The 17,961-nt window shown below is 38.4% G+C and overlaps 1 protein-coding gene across 2 annotated transcripts in view; it reads right to left on the bottom strand.

Annotated features, from left to right (window-relative positions):
* Positions 1 to 1,303: 1,303 nt before the first annotated feature.
* LOC127961098 (A disintegrin and metalloproteinase with thrombospondin motifs 18-like) overlaps positions 1,304 to 17,961 on the bottom strand; it is a 62,663-nt gene continuing 46,005 nt past the window's right edge. For both annotated transcript variants that reach the window (XM_052560037.1, XM_052560038.1), the window contains 6 exons: positions 17,517 to 17,643; positions 9,509 to 9,713; positions 7,804 to 7,998; positions 5,805 to 6,053; positions 5,526 to 5,703; positions 1,304 to 3,822 (listed from right to left, as the gene is read on the bottom strand). In XM_052560037.1, coding sequence (XP_052415997.1) covers positions 3,704 to 3,822; positions 5,526 to 5,703; positions 5,805 to 6,053; positions 7,804 to 7,998; positions 9,509 to 9,713; positions 17,517 to 17,643 — 1,073 coding nt within the window. In that variant the 3' untranslated portion in view covers positions 1,304 to 3,703. The remainder of the gene's footprint in view (positions 3,823 to 5,525; positions 5,704 to 5,804; positions 6,054 to 7,803; positions 7,999 to 9,508; positions 9,714 to 17,516; positions 17,644 to 17,961) is intronic.

Raw genomic sequence — 17,961 nt, 5'->3', positions numbered from 1 at the left:
CATAATTTTGTATGTATTTGACCATTAATCTGCAAAAGATAACTTAATGTCCTACCTGTACTCTCACTATTTACAGTTGATTTTGCACTCCCAAAGGTAAATAAAGTGTAAAACACACCTTAAAAGTTTCATGACTTCCGTGATGCTTCATTTTTTCAAATAATAGTCCATCGAATACACAATAATATTGATAGTTGCAGTTTATCATTTATGTTCAGTATTTGCTGTCCTATGATCAGAACTGACCTGTGACCCACCTGGTGTGTATGACTTATTCTACACATTCCCTCACATGTGCATTCAGCACATGAGTTATCTATTTTCCGCAGGGGCACAAAGTGAATGCTGGATGATATCCTTTAGCTGATGATTGGAGATATGTCTGGAAGAGATGACAGCTCTCACTTCATCTGAGAGCTGGAAAAGAGTGAAAGAGAGAGTGCTCATGGCCAGCGTCCTGTTAAGATGTGATTAGAAAGCTTGTCAGAAGTGAGGGGTATAGGCTACTCTAAAGAAGCATCATACTGCAAGAGCTGAAGTGACAGTGAATTCTAGAGAGTGAAGACGGCATGTGTGTGTGAGCTTGCAACGAGAGAGAGAAACAAAGAGTGTTTGCACGATGCACAAGAGGATATAGAAATGCCACAGACGTGCTTGGTATTCAGTCTTCATAATCAGTGTCTGTGCATCCAGTGACATGGATGAGGAATTGCTCCTTTCTTTTACGAGTCTCTCGATGCTGTCAGAAATTATCACAAATAATTGTACACACAGGAAATTAAGAAATATGACACAAATGACAAATGCGTGCATATTATGAGGAGAAAAGATATTCAAGAGTGTCAAGGGAGGACTTAAGCAAACTCAGTGTGATTTACTAGGGCATTTAGTACATGCAGGAACATTTTGCCGGAAACACAAAGAGGAAAGGGAGGCATATGAATGTTTGGGGTATTTAATGTTACAATTGGTTGGGAAACATTGCTATTTGTATCAGAGGGTTTTTTTTTTTTTTCATGTGTTTATAGCTTATTATATTATTATGTCTGTCCCTTAGTGGCACATTTGAAATAACATTTTATATTTGCACAGAGAACAAGTCTGTTTTCCTTGTCGATAATATGCTAGGGAGTATTTTGTCTAAAATCCACTTTGCTTCTGGCTTGATATTCATAGTAATTTGTTGTGATGACAGCAAATCATTTTTCATTCCTTAAATATTGCAGCATTTTCATCATTCAAAGGCTTCCTGTACTCATCTCAATCTCTCCAAGCACTAGTGGAAAAAGCATCACTAGAGGAATACAGTAAATCAAATACTTTTTATTATAAAACTTTCAGTGAAAATATTAAATATCACACTTGCAGTGTGCTATTATGCGGAAAGCTCCTCTCCAGACAACACTGTAGCCCAGGAACTATTTTTGACATATAATAAATTACACACTTTTTCAATTCAGACAGTGATGAAAGACATTTGTACAACATACGTTACATCACAACAAGCCTAAACAATATACTTTTATGTTTGTTTGTGATTAGGAGCACTTTTTAAGTCAAAAACAATGAACAAATGAAACTAACTGAGTTCCAGACGTTATAAAACTATTATTTGAAAGTACTCTTTAAAATGGTTCAGGAAAAAAGGACAGGGCACCCTGCAGTGCAACATCTACTTTTAAAAGTGACCTTTTGAACTTATTAGTGTATGCAAATGTCCCTTCAAGGGGTTGGGGACTGTTAATGAAGTGTTCGGAATGAAATGAAGACAGAATGAGTGCTTCTGCTACACCACATGTGCCATCTGCTCCAATGTTTATTGTCAGAGCCGGACCGTCATACCTGAACCCTGGGAAAGGATTACTAAGGTGAGACTCCACAGAACAAAACAGTGGCCCAACAACTGCAGCAAACAGAAAGAGAGGAAGAGCACTAACAAAGTAAACTGAGATGAGGTCCCAAGTCCTGAGAGGCTTGGGTTTGTTAGCTTCTCCTCCTCCTGAACATGACACTCACTCCTGCACACTAATTGGTCCCTACAAAGTGACTGAGAGCAACCTACTCTACTCTCTCTGACACACATCTGGGACGAACTCAACCCTCTCGCACACCGCATGGGAGACAGCGCTGCATGAACCGCAGACAAATTTCACACACACATACTGGCAGTCATACACAAACTTTGTTCATCCGCCAATGGACCCATATATTTCAGCAGAAGCACTGATCTTCATTTATGATGAATCTATCTTGTCTGCTTTAGTCTTCTGTGGCAATCAGGTGGGATTGTGATTCAACCTTACAGGTTACACCAGCTTCACAGAGAAAACTGATGCATGGTAATGTGTATTAAAATCATAAGCCTGCATGCTCTCTTGACAGGAGGAAATGTTACTGTAGTTCATATATATACATATACATATAAGAACATAGTGTGTTTTCTTTTTTTAATGAAGTAAACACATTAACTAATAAAATATATAAGTTGAATTATTTTGTGAAAAAAAAAAAGATGATGGAATGAGAATGTGCGCTGCACTTCTTATTGCACCAAAAATACTGATTCAACACATTCACTGATTCAAACTAAAGCAGTCATGCAAAGCAGGCAGTATTGAGGTGTGGTCACAATTACCATTGTTCATCAAATTTCAGTCATTTCAATAGGAATCCATGTGATCAAGACTTTTGCACAGGGAAGAATGATTTCCCCGATCAGATTTTGTAATAGGTTCAAGTCGTACAACGTGGATTTGTTGCGTAAACAAATAAAGTCGCTTAGTTTGAAAGTTACTTCTGTGTGAGCTGTGCTTCATACATCACTACACTACTAACATTAGACAATTGACAATTCTGATGCAAAATTTCACAAATGTGACCACACCTTTAGTCTAAATGATTACAGGCTGAAGAGCTGTTCAGTGTGAAATGTTGTTTTTATCACAGTGGCTATAGATAAACTCTTCCTCCAACAAATGCTGAACAGTTATTTCTGAAGTTTGTCCTGCCCTTGGTTTCTTCTGATTGGTCCACTGTTTTGAAACTGACATTTATGAGCTGTGCCAAACATTCAACTTCTCTTAACTCGACACAAAAAAGCACTCACATGCAAGAGGTTAAAAAGCATCAAGACACAAAGCAACGGACAAGCATCGAGAACATGTATACATTGATGAAATCATTAAAAAGCAGTGCAGTGGAACGCTGTGTGAATCATGCCTCAGTTCTGTATAGATCTGCTGGTAAACAGAGTCTCATGGGTTCACCTGGAGCTCAAAGTCTTCTACAGTACTTCAGATGCACACAGTCACACCAATGTTCATCTGGTGGTCTTCAATGTAGCATACAAATGAACTGATGATGGAAGTCTCTTAATGGCTTTAACCTTTTGTCACGTCACCAATCATAAAAGAACAAGCAGAGATATTTACAATATAAATGTTCTGCAGATTGGTTATTGAAGAACCACAATTCTAGGTATGATACACCACAGATGAAGCCAGATCCAGGCGCAGTTTTCCAACGTACAGAGTTACTCGAGTTCCTTGGATTCCAGTCTCTCATTATCTCTCAAGACATGGTCCAGTGGAATGTCTCTTTACCACATCTGGCAAATATCAACTTTGTCCATAGTGGTTATCTGTATGACAATGATTTTCAGATCTCAGAGTCAGTGAGGAGGTTCATGGGAAGATCTTCTCCTCTACTGTCTTTTGGCGGAACAGGACTTGCAGCATTGTTGACCATAGAATTTGTGATTGCAAACGCCATGCTGAGGCACCAGATGACACCAGCTGAAGAAGTCAATGCAAGGCTGGTCTTCTGTTAATGGAAAGACACATAATGACTATTATTTATTCTTACCCTTAAAAACAACAGTGCTAACACAAACATTCAGTGTTTTTGTAAGTGTTGTTTACTCTGAATAGAGACATTGTGGGGATGTTGCAAAGCAATTGGAAATATTGCACCAGCATACCGATAAGGACCTGACCTGCGCTCTGAAGACCCTCACACTCCGTTCTCCCATGAGAATAAACAATTATACACACACAAACACACACTTCTGTTCTTTGTGGAGGAAAGATCTTTATGTTTTCATTAACATTATAATTAAGCTGTGTACAGTACATGACGATTATGATTCGTTCATTTAAATGATTTTGTTTAATCACACAATGTATTTCAGTTTCTTATTTCAATCACGGCAGACAGTCATTTGACCTACCAATGTGGTTCCAAATCAACAAGAAAAAAGGGCATTGTTTTTCCCACTACATAATGAATAAGTGTAAACACCACTGATGTTTATCAAGCTTGATAATTGCATACGATGCATATGTAAACAAAGCAACAACAACAATTAACACTGTGGCTGTGGGAAATATGCATGCATTTATGCAACTGGCAGATGCTTTATCTAAAGCAATATATTTTATCAGTATATGTTTCCTGAGAATCCAACCCATGACATTACTAACTTCATGCTCCACCAGCTGAGCTACCGAACAAGATATGAGAGTTCATAACAAATCAACACTCAGTAGAATGTCATAACCAATGAACATTCCGGGGAAAGCCCATTCAGGCATTACAGGTACTGTTGAGTGAGATAAGAGTTAAAGTAAAAAGTTGGAATGGTGTAGTGTTCGATACTCAGGGATTGCAACCAAGTTGCTGGTTTGATCCATGAGCTAACAATTAGTTTCCTGGTTGTGTTCTACATTTCACTTCTTATTGTGATGACAGTCTGGTCATGCAGATGTACGTACAACTTGGAGAAGATCAGGCCTTTCATACTTGAATCTGCAGCACAACTCCTTATCTGAACTCTTTTAACCTCTAGATTATAAAGCTTTACTGGCCGACTGCTCCACATGCCTAACAAAACCTCTGCAAATGATTCAGAATACAGCTCACACTTCACTTCTCTTTGTCTTGTTCAATGGCAGCCCATTTCAGCGCAAGACACTGATAACTACACAAAAAAAAAATATCTCAATTTCACTTTCTTCTTGGTTCTGTTCTGAAGTTTGTATTGAAGCACATCTCATTTTAATACCTCTTTAGGATAAATTGATATGTATTACTGCCTACAGCACCAGAGTCTTGGGTTCGATTTTCAGGAAGACCCAAAAAGATAACACACTAACTGTAATTAAATATATACACTAAAGTCCAAATATTTAGGGTCAGAATCATTCTGAAATCATTCTAATAGGCTGATTTAGTGCTTAAGAAAGCACTTTTTTGTATCAGCTGTGCTTTTTAATGGTTCTGTGAAAACTAAGACAATTTTTTTGGGTTCTTTAATAAAAATAAAAATAAAAACTTTAAAATAGAATTAAAAAAACAGCAATGTTATTATACTGTAACTAATAATGTCTTTACTGTCACTTTTGAGCAATAGATTATTAATTTCTTAAAGCCTTACTGACCTCAAACATTTGAACAATAGTGTACATTGGATTTAAGTGTCTTCTAAATCAATAAATGAACATTTAAAGGTAACCAGGTAAAGGTACCTTTAAGTGTAGGTGAGGGAGGTTGGACAGGAACTAGGATTGGACCAGGACAGAAATGTGTATTGCAGGCCCGTGAGCTTATGGGTCTCTGATGAGGTAAACAGCCCACTGACAGACGCCCTTGTCTCAGACACTGAACGCTACGTGTCTGCACCCCACCACCACAGGACACCGTGCACTGAAAGACACACATACAGGGCAGTCAGATTCGATTTCTAGCAGAATAGAAACAGAACAGAACAGAACCCTGATTGGTTGTGATAAGCAAGATGTTCATACCTGCAGCCAAGGAGAGGAGTACCAGCCCAGAGTCACAGAAGTGCCACCCCTGTCTGGGCCAGGCTGGAGGAGATGGGGAGGTGGGGGCTCTGGACAGGGGCCATTATTACACGCTTGTTCAAGGTCCGCTTGGTGCTTGCGGAGGTTCCTGCACCTCCTTGCTGGGAACTCTGTATAGCCTCCGTGGGAGTCTTTCTCCCCACATTGCAGCTCTCTTCTCTTTACTCCTGCTCCACAGGAGGCTGAACACTGCATTAAATAACCGGACAATCAGATGATAAGGTAGTTAAATAAATATATACACACACAAATATTCCTGACACCCTCACTACAAGATCAACTCGTTCCTCCATAGCAGCGGGTTAACAATGCTGCTAGTCTGTAGGAGAGAGATGCTGAAGTACAAATGCAGAATGGACAGTGCCACTTAGCCGTCTGGAATCAAATGCTTGTTTCTGAATAAACATCACAAGACTGGAATACACTAAACTTTTTAAATCTAAAGGGATTTTTAAAAACTAGGAATCAAACACTTGCTGACTTTGTAAATGGCTGTAGAGGTAAAAGTGCTCATCATACGACTGAGGATCAAAACATTTCAGACTTTCCAGTCAATTTGAACACAACAAACCTTCACAAGATACATTCACCTCTTTACTATGCCTCCTTCACTAAATGAAAAAACGAAAATCGGCTCACAACATCAAATTATAGTCTGAAGCTATAAAATCTGAGCCTGTCACACGCTAATGTGATTTTCAGTGAAATCTCTCAATTTAAATCTGTAGATTGGCTTTGACTTTTGGTAACTATAGTGTTAACCCCTTTAAACTGTAAATCAGGCTAAAAATCTAGACAAAAGTTCTATAGCGAATACTATTGTGTAAAGTATATAAATGTGGCGTGACTTGACTGGAATTGCATAGCTTCTCCAAACATATACACATTGGTAAGATCAGATGTTTTCTCACCGCTGTCATTTTTTACATCTTTGACATTTTTTTATTTTGATGAAATCATACAGCACGTTTACATGTGATAATTGGTATATTCGATAACAGTATATCGCTACAAAAGTAATTCAAAATTATTATTTTTTTTAACCCGTAAAGTGTTAGTTCACCCCAAAATGAAAATTTTCTTATTAATTACTCTCCCTCATACCGTTCCAAACCTATAAGACCTTCATTCAACCTAAACAGCAATGCAACTGAAATGTTCTCATGTCCAGAAACATAGTAAGGACATCGGTAAAACAGTCCATGTGACATCAGTGGCTCAACTTAAATTTTGCGAAGCTACAAGAATACTTTTTATGCGCAAAGAAAACAAAAATAATGTCTTTTTTCAACAATTCTTGTCCCCAGAGTTACCATCTTAAGTCATTTTGGTGAGTATCACAATGCATACGCACACTTTCCCCTAAGCATAAACAACGCTGATTACATTGATTATGCTCTTGGGTAATCTCCAAAATGGCGGAAGACAGAATCTCAGGGAAGAAGAATTGTTGAATAAATTTACACAAATTTTGTTTTCTTTGTGCACAAAATAAATATTCTGACTACTTCACAAAATTGAAGTTAAGCCTCTGATGTCACAAGGGCCGGATTACTCATGTCCTTACTACGTTTCCCGACCTAGGAACATTACAATTGCGTTGCTGTATATGGGAGGGTCAGAGAGATTTCATCAAAAATATCTTAAAAAATCTCATTTTAGGGTGAACTAACCTTTTAAAGTGAATAAATAAATTAAAAAAACAATGCCATGATCTTGGCCATGGCTTCAGTGGGTTGTGTGCTGCCTGGAAATGGATAGCATTGTTATCGCATAGCATAAGTTAGCATTGTGAGATTTCCATGTTAATGTCTCTTTAATATGCACATGAATGATTTCTTCATTTGGGCTAAATGGGTGAATATATGCATATGCTACATGTGTACTGTTTGTGTGAATGCTTCTACATAACCTTTGATATTCCTATGAGGGGCCTTACCTCTCCCCAGGCGGTAGTTATCCACTGAAGACGCTCATTCTTGGGGCATCGGCTCAGCACACAGGTCTCCTGGGCTTTGGGCTTTAGGTGTAATTTACACATGCTGTCAGGAACCACCACAGCCCTAGCACCTGGATCGGTGCTCCTGCAGAAAACACTGCGCTTCTTCAACCCTCGCCCACAGGTCTTAGAGCACTAGAGAGAAGAAAAGAAAGAAAGACAAACACGGAGAGAGAGAGTTACTCTCATGTGGTCTTTGGGCGATGTTAGTTTAAACATTGTAAAGGTCACAGTGGCATACAGTTCACCTCAAACAACAGTTGATATGAACTCTGGAGACAGGCGGTGCGAACTCAACCTGACCTTTAGGAGGAATTCAGTCAGTATTAACTACTACTGCAAAATCTTCTCAAAGATTTATGATTTAACATATTTCATTAGATTACACTGAAAAAAAAAAAGGTTCAAGAATTCAGCATTGCTGCTAATGATGAAATAAACTCTGGCAACATGTTTCAACATTCTATTTGTGTGTATTTGGAAACTTAAAGTTAAAGTTATTACAAAACATTAGATTAAACCATGTGTGAAGTAGTCATTTGTCTAAAGTTACACTTTCCCAAATCACTCAAGTTTCAGAGAGGACATTTTTAGAAGTCCAATATATGCAGAACAGAGTCTTAATGAGAGCAATGCAACAGTAAGACAGATGGAGCACAATGTGCCACATGTGCAATAACAGCAGGGGGCAGTAGTGTTTCAGCATTTCCATTGTGTTTTTCTGGGCATCTCAAACCTTCACCTCATATTTCGGTCACTTTCAAAATTTGATACGCCTGTGTTGTCATTTAGGGAAAGATTTCTATAGCAGAATTTCAGAAACATGTTCTGGGCATGTTTAGACAACTAAACTTTATGTTTTGATTATTTACACAAGGGCAAGAAAAAGAACAGGAACAAAAGCTAAAATTGCCCTTTTTTAGCCTCATGGAAGGAAAGAGAGTTAGCTTACATTAGGTTTATTGTACATAAGGGTGACTTGAAGTTCATTTTAAAATTTGAAAGACATATTTTACATTATTTCTGTAACTATCAAGAAGGATGTAACATTTTAAAGTGAGACAAACCAATCAATACCACAATACAAAATGCACTGCGAGAGCTCTTAAGGACCTGGCTTTTATTATTGTGGGATTTTACTAAAGAACAGAAAAGAATCTGCATGAAATACCTGACTTTAAACGTTGGGATCAGTATAATTTTTATTGTATTTAGAAAGAAATCAGTTATTCTTACAAAGGCCACGTTTATTTGTTGAAAACTATAGTAAAAAGAGTAATATTGTGAAATATTATTACAACTTAAAAACAAAACAAACAAAAAAACTCTCTTTAAATGTATTTAAAATGTATTAATGTGATGGCAAAGCTGAATTGTCAGAAGATATTATTTCAGTCTTCCTTGTCGCACGATACTTTAGAAATTATTAAAATATCCTGATTTGCAAATCAAGAAATCACATAATTCTTCTTATTATCTGTGTTAAACCTTGAGTGGTATTTGGTACATATTTGTGTCCATATGTGAATTTCGAGGATCCTTTGATGAAGAGAATGTTCAAAAAGACAAATTATTTGATATAGTAAAGACATTATAATAATGTTGCAAAAGATGTTATGTAGGTTGCATGTTTCTGTAAACACACCTGAGACCAGGTGCCGGTGCTCCACTCTGGAGGACATGCCTGTGTGCTGCAGGGCTGTAGTTGGGCCGGAGCCATTACTGGACATAAGGAGTGAGCCGCCACCTCCTCCCGCTGGTATGTCACCTTCCTCATGCAGCGGATGTTTCGCGTCTGCTGCCCACCTCCACATGTTCTACTGCACACTCCCCATTTACCTGTCGTCCAACTGGCAAGACAAACGATTTGACCTTCAGACATGAACCTCGTGTTTGAACGTTTCAGCACATTTTAACAGGGAAGAGAACATTTTACACCCATACGGCACAGACATGTGAGACACATTCACACACACAGAGCCTTCTTCAAACAAATCTACATATTAGATTGTGACCAATTTACTCTGTAAACCACATGATGGAAAGACTAATGAAGAGACCGCATACATTTGTCTGCACCCTCCCTCTCTTGTGGGCTCACATCCTCATATACAAACATGCACTTATCCTATAAGTTAAAGTTTCTAGCCTAAGAACTGGACTGTTAGAGACACATCAAGAGAGTTCATAAAAACGATTTCTAATTCTGCATCATACACATTATAACATACCATTCCTAGGTTCTGTAATAGATTAATCAGTTTCACTGCAGCAATATGATTAACAACATTTGGCATGTATCAGTGTCTGCCTTCTGAATACTCATAAAATATGAGTGCTTCTACACATTATTGTGAAATTGCAACAGTGCCCCCCTATGGCCAACCATTCAGTTGAAAAAAGAGTTGAAGCTGCTACAGCCTCTTGGTGAAATTACTGACAAACCCGTACATTAAAGAAGCCTTTTTGTTTGTTTGTTTGTTTGTTTTTGTTTTTGTTTTTTTGAGTATCAGTAAAATGAAGGAAACACAAACAAGATGAACTCACCTAAACGCATTCTGTATAAATTTGATTTATCAGCACATTAAAACACAGACAATGAATAACTAAAGCATAAAGAATATACAGAAAATGTTATCCAGCTCATACTTTCGTAACCAGGAGAGTACTTAACATATTTTTCTTAAATATTGGTATGTTTAATTAAACTAATAAATACACCAGCATTCCAACGTCTGGAGACATTCATTTTATTATTTTTATTTTGTTGTTTTTTTGTTTGTTTGTTTGTTTTTTTATGTTTCTGACTTTTGGCTCACCTAGGCTGCATTCATTTAATCAAAAACACAGTAAAAAAAAATAATATTGTGAAACATTACTACAAATTAAAATAACTTTTCTATTTTTAGAAAACATTCTAATATTCTGATTTATCGATTGAGAAATATTTAATATTATTATCAATATTCTTAAAAAAAAAAAATTATAATAATAATAAATCCTACTGAACCCAAATTTTTTACAAACCCAAAAAATGGGTGTAAAATATGTGTGTCTTCCATCAAATAAGATGTTGTTGTTTTTTTGGACTACAAATAATGGTGATTTTGTTAACTTTAGATAATAAATATGGCATAATAAAATACTGACTAAATTCAGAGTGTATTTATGTCTGAAAAAAAAACACCCAAACCTGTCTAAACCTCAACACTAGTTGTCAGAAAAGCTTGGTTCCAGTGCTCAGATTGCAAATATGTCCTTGCTTCTCTTGGCTATGGATGAAAAGAGGCTTTAAAATAGAGCTGGGCAGTCTGGGGAGAGATTAGAGCAAATGACAGCTATGACGAGAACCGTGGCCGCAACACCGTACAGACGCCCCGGGTCGACTTCTTAGAAGACCCAGTTCCACCCAACCACTCACACAGACCTGAGCCATCCTTTAATTTTCTCTCCAGCCATCTGACAAACTGGAGGGAGATGGTTAAACTGCTATTTTAATGGAGAGAAGAAACACGATCCATAGCACACTATGTCTTTTCCCTCCCCCTCGTCATCTCTTCACCACATAAATGACAATGTGTCGTTGGTCAAAGAGCTGACTTGCCATGCCTCACTGCAAACCACTGCTGGTGCTTGTTTTAATTTTGTATTTCTGGAATCTTTCAATAACTCGCATATTTCAAGCTATACAATTAAAGAAGACATATCTTTGGGGACAATACTGCAGACTGCATCACATTTCCGGAAACGGTCTGATTTTGCTGGCATTTTCTCCATGTCTACCCAGAATGATGCACCCATAATAGATACTCATTCCAAATCACTCAATGAAATTTAAGCTACCATTGGTCGTACAGTGGGACAAAGGCTGAATTTTTAGCACTCTTTGGGGAATGGTTTGGGTTTGGAAGCTTTTGTGTGTTTAAGAGCACTCAGAGAACCATGTATTTTCCTAAACCCACGCAACATTTTGCATTTTTGCTAAAAATATTACTTTAAACAGACCAAAGTATGTGCTCTAACCACTTTAGCTATGTTTGGTTGTATGAAATTGTTCATTACAATAGTCTTTGTTCTTTTCTGGTGATCATGTACACAAAAGTTCTGGGTGAGTAAGATTTAATGTTTTTGAATTAATGAAATAATCTCTTCACAAAAAGGTGGTCAATTCTACAAAAGTCTGTTAAGAAATTCCTAAATCTGTCTGCGCTTAACGAACAGTGGTTGAAGAGAAAAGCAAACATGCAATCATGCGACACAACTAAGAAACCCAAAGAAAAGAAGGAAAATTCAGAGGGCACTGAAAAAAGCCTTTAAGGCATGTGCATTTTTCTTCTCGTGACATTTTAGGGAACAAATCAAGCTGGCTGCTTCTGGGCCCATCCTGTGTTTGAAGTCACCGCACTCCATGCTTCACAGAAACAGCAGGGCAGCATCTGCAGCCGGGAGCACGTCGTCAAACTGAGTCCTGTAGGCCATAGTCCAGAGATTAGCGCTCGATTCCTGGCCAGCTAGACGTGCTCAATTTCCACAGGGATGCGGCCTCTCTTGCTCCATAATAAAATATGGGCAGACCTGTCAACACTGAAGATATTTGCTGGAAAGATAAGCAGAAGCTTCTGTCTTTCTCTCCTGTTTTGAATGCATGCTAATACTTTTTTCTTGAAGCATTTCCAAAGGTCTACCGTGAGGGAAAAAGTTAGTTGATCCCCTGCTGATTTTGTACGTTTGCCCACTGACAAAGAAATGATCAGTCTATAAATATTAGTGGTAGGTTTATCTGAACAGAGACAGAACAGCAACAACAACAACAACAAATCCAGAAAACTGCATTTCAAAAGTTATAAATTGATTTGAATTTTAATGAGTGAAATAAGTAATTGACCCCTTCGCAAAGTCAGACCTCTCTTAGTTGGCCACCAGGTGTGCACACATCTCAGGAGGGATTCTTTGAAGATCCTCTCCAAATCATTAAGGTTTCGAGGCTGACATTTGGCAACACCAAGTTTCAGCGCCCTCCACAGATGTTCTATGGGATTAAGGTCTGGAGACTGACTAGGTCACTCCAGGACCTTAATGTGCTTCTTCTTGAGCCACTCCTTTGTTGCCTTGGTCATGTGTCTAGTCTCTAGACACAACCCATTTCCAATGCCTTGGTACTTGATAGTACATGGCCCCATTTATCGTCCCTTTGATGCGGTGCAGTTGCCCTGTCCCCCACCCCCAAAGCATAATGTTTCCATCTCCATGATTGACGGTGGGGATGGTGTTCTTGGGATCATTGGCAGCATTCCTCCTCCTCCAAACAGTTGGGTTGAGTTGATGTCAAAGAGCTTGATCTTTTTGGTCTCATCTGACCATAACATTTTCACCTAGTTCTCCTCTGAATCATTCAGATATTCCCTGGCAAACGTCAGATGGGCCTGTACATGTGCCTTCTTGAGCAGGGGGACCTTGCAGTAGGGATGGGCGAGATACATCGCATGTGATTGTCACGTGCATTTCGTCAGTAAAGCCTGTCAGTGATCTATGGATCTGTCTATTAAATGCCGCTCCATTTGAAAGAAGGGGATGGCGATTTACGCTAATTAGGGAATGGCTTTACTGACGAAATGTGCGTGACAATTGCATGCAATATATCGTCCATCCCTACCTTGCGGGTGCCTCAGGATTTCAGCCTGTCATGGTGTAGTGTGTTACAAATTGTTTTCTTGGTGACCATGGTCCCAGCTGCCTTGAGAATATTGACAAGATCTTCCCATGCAGTTCTAGGCTGATTCCTCACCATTCTAATGATCAATGAAACACCATGAAGTGAGATCTTGCATGGAGCCCAAGACCAAGGGATATTGACAGTTATTTTGTGTTTCTTTCATTTGCGAATAATCACACCAACTGTTGTCACCTTCTCATCAAGCTGCTTGGCGATGGTCTTGTAGAGCATTCCAGCCTTGTGGAGGTCTACAATATTGTCCCTAACATCCCTGGACAGCTCTTTGTTCTTGGCCTTGGTGGAGAGTTTGGAATCTGGTTGATTGATTGATTGATCGATTGATCGATTGATTGATCGATTGATCGATTCAGTGGACAGGTGTATTTTATACAGGTAAAAAAACTGAGATTAGGATCTTAATAGAGTGCTCCTAATCTCAGCTCGTTATAAAAGACATCTAGGAGCCAGAAATCTTGCTGACTGATCAAATACTTATTTCATTCATTAAATGCAAATCAATTTATATATTTTTTTTAAATGCATTAATCTGGATTTTTTTTTTTTTTTTTTTTCTGTCTCTCACTGTTAAAATAAACCTACCATTAAAATTCTAGACTGATGATTTCTTTGTCAGTGGGCAAAGGTACAAAATCAGCAGGGGGTCAAATATTTTCTTCCTTCACTGTATTTATTTTCCCTTTCCTGCACCCTTTTTTTTAGTTTTCCTTTTTTCAGCACTCATAAATCAAAGAACATAATGCCTCAAACAAATAATTTTCCCGGAGTCTGTAGTTGATATCGTAAGGCTGTGATGTAATTCAGTATGGGGGGAAACAGACTCGGCTCTGCATACAGTGGGGGAGGTCATTAGTAACTGTGGGATTTAAGACCTTTCTGTATGAACAATAAACACACTTGCTGTATGACCTACACAAAGACAAGAAAATCCATTTTGAATGGTGGGAATCTCATGAACAGAGAATAAAAAACTCAAGGCCATTTAAGATTTAACATTAATTTGAAAAAGCACTTAAAGGGATGAAAATTAAAACTCATCATTTGCTCATCTTTATGTCATTCTAAACCTGTATGACTTTATTTCTTCTGCAGAATACAAAACAAAATAATATAAATATATCATCCCCTTGGAACTATAAGGTTCTATCTGACATTTTTGTCAAAATATTCCCATATTATTATTCTGTGTCAATGTATTTACATTATGTGATACATTTTTTAATGTTGTGTAAATTTTGGGACTTTTTATTTAAAAAACAATAAGAATCTATCTACACAGTCAAATGGAACAAAATTTTTTAAAGCTCAATATCACAAAACTACTCGGAATGCAGATAGAACCTTCTAATTCCAAGGGGACGACCTGTTTTGTTATGAAAGACTGAGACACTGACTTTCATTGTAAGGACAAGAAACAGACATTTTTCACATGAGGGAGAGTAAATGATGACTGAAGTTTCATTTTTGGAGGAACTTTCCCTTTAATAGCTTTTCCAATGTAGGTAAGGTAACTAACTCAATTGTGTGACCCACAGGAAGGTGATGTCATTGAGTTGTGATGCCAACAGAAGGAGATTGGGATCACTAGTAATCTCTACTGGAAAGCCTTTCACCAAGTTAAAATGTCTTAGGGTTACAGGCAGACACTGATGGTGAGTGATGGGAACCTGTGCAGTCTGTCTCAACATATCCAGCACCACCGCAGACATACTGCTCTCCCGTCAACCCTGCCGTTGTTTTCAATTACACTGTTATTGGACTATTTGTCAGGCTTTGAATGGGACAAGCCAAATCGGTTAGGGCTTGTTGCTGTAAGGAAACAATCATATGGTCTTGATTTCCCCTTTTAGCATCGCCTCGCCATAGCCCGCACATTATAATAGGTCGCAGCCAACATTTCACACGATGCAAGGCCAGAGAGAAAAAGAGAGTGAGGCAGACGGAGGGAGGAAAGCTGGGAGGGGTGATTTGTTATCTGAGTTCCAGAATTGTGCGTCAATGCCTTTCACCCTGGCAAGTGAGGGATGCTGGGTATGTAGATGCCTCTGTAAGGCAAGAGATCAGTAAATCAAGTGGAGCTGAGTGTTGCTCTTGTAAGAATGGCAGCAGGACTCTCAAAAGGAAGATGGACCGGCAGATTGACTTCAGCTTTGAGACAGCCAGAGAAAGGCTGTTTTGAGCAGTTCCTTTTATAGTCTCCAGAGCCCAGAGGAGGTTTCTGACACCTAGACTGAGAATGTTTTTCCCAGGGTCCCTAGAGAGACGGTCTCTGCTTTTCGTTCTCTCTTTTTCCACGCTAAAGGATCATTAAGCATGTTTCTCGCACAGTACAATGCCTCTATCCAATTCATTCATCAACTTCTGTAAGGTGCCTTTTTCCCATATATCTTCCTCAATCCAAATTATAGCACATAACTCTCATTGTAAATATGGTGGGAGTCTTTGATAAATATGGCTCCAGTTCTTGGAATATTTGAGTAGTAGTTATCTGTACTCAACAAAAGACAGTATGAGAGACTAGTATTTGTTGTGTATATATGCCTTATTGTGAAATCTGGTGTATTTATGTACTGAGTTTGTATAACTTGAGAGGTGTGTGTGTGTGGCTGGCTGTGGCTTGGAGCTGGAGTTTGGGCAGTAAGGGTACAGTCAGTCCCTGTCTGGAGGCTATGTTAATCCTGTTTTCTTTAAGGAATGAATCAGAGAAAAGAACCCAAGGAAGAACGTGACTTCTCAGAGTTTTAAGCTGGGTTCTGCTCACGCTGAAGCCAACACAGCTGATTTCACACAGACATACCAGGGCACCATGCCCACCAATAGTGCAGGAAAGCATCGCTGTAAACAATTTTCATTTAAATTTTGGAATTTGAATGGAAGTAGCAAACTGGGTTGAAATTAAGGACATTTAATTAAAATAAAATGTAATTTAAATACACTTTTTAGCTAGAAAAGGAAGGTTTGAGAAGATAAAATTAGAACTAAATAACATATTTGAGATCAGCATAAAATTAAAAATCCACATTTTGTTTTCTAAATGCATATTGTTCTTACTGTTCATGATTCATTCATACATATGTTTGTTTTGACATCATGATTTTTAATGTCAATGTCATAACTTGATCTTACAGTGATTCTTTTTTTTCTTCGTATTGTGGAATCTGAGTGAAAGTCGTGACGTATGACTGACTTCTCCAACCACTGAATCCAATTAACCTCGCTCCTTTCACAATCAGCTGCAATCTTGCATTCAGATCTGCCTCCTTCAAATCAAAACCAATTGACAAAACCAAGTACCCACCCTACATTTATTTTCTTTTTCTGTTTCACAAGGATGAATGTAAAAATCTGGAAAAAACAATATGTTGCTACTTCCATTATATCACAACTTTTAAGAAATTTAAAAGGACTTGTGGGTCTATTTTATTTCTTTCCAATTAAACTTTCAACTAGCTGTGTTGGGTGTGAGAAATTCAAATTCATACTCAAACTCATGAACTGAAAGGGAGCTACATTTTAAAATCTCAGTTGTATCCAACCCTGTTGGAAAGTAGCAAGCATGGGACAAGGAAGTCAGACAGAGTAACACACACACACACACACACACACGTTTGTTTTGGTGAAAAGTGGGTTCATCCCATAGGCGTAATGGTTTTTAAACTGTAGAAACTGTATATTCTATGGCCCTACACCAACCCTACACCTAACCCTAACCCTCACAGGATACTTTGTGCATTTTTACTTTCTCAAAAAAAACTCATTCTGTATGATTTATAAGTGTTTTGAAAAATGGGTTATGTCCTCATAAGTCAACCTTTCCTTGTAATACCTTTGTCATACCCATGGCATTATACAAAGTTGTGTCCTGATATGTCAAAAAAACATACCCACACACACATACACACACACACACATAGACTCTTACTAGGCAGGGCAGGGCTGTGTGTTGCACAGGTGAGAGCCCACCACAGGTCTGGTCTCAGGGTTGCAGAGTGAAGAGTTGACCTGCGTGTTCTGGTCCTGCAAACAAATGGGTTTCGTCGAGACCCGACCTGAGAGAGAGTTGGAAAGAGATACAGAGAGATAGTGAGCATGAACACAACTTCTTTCTTTGGACGTTTTACAGAGATCCATCCATCTGAACCGGCCTAACATACGTCTTTATCATGCGATAAACTAATGCATCCTCTGAGCTATCTTTTAAAAGGAAAGCTCGGAGCACACTGTTTGTGAATAGTCTTTCTGGGGATTATGGGAGCTCAGAATGAATGGCAGTACTGTAGCGTGGCTTCTGTTGTGGCAAACAAAGCCGGGCCTCTGTCAGTGTGAGAGGCCAGGAGGGGCAGCCCAGAGGTCTGCGCTAAAGAAAA

Source organism: Carassius gibelio, chromosome B7 (genome assembly GCF_023724105.1).
Source record: "Carassius gibelio isolate Cgi1373 ecotype wild population from Czech Republic chromosome B7, carGib1.2-hapl.c, whole genome shotgun sequence".
Classification (NCBI taxonomy): Eukaryota; Metazoa; Chordata; class Actinopteri; order Cypriniformes; family Cyprinidae; genus Carassius; species Carassius gibelio.
Note: the sequence above shows the minus strand (reverse complement) of the source record. Positions and strands in the feature narration are given on the sequence as shown.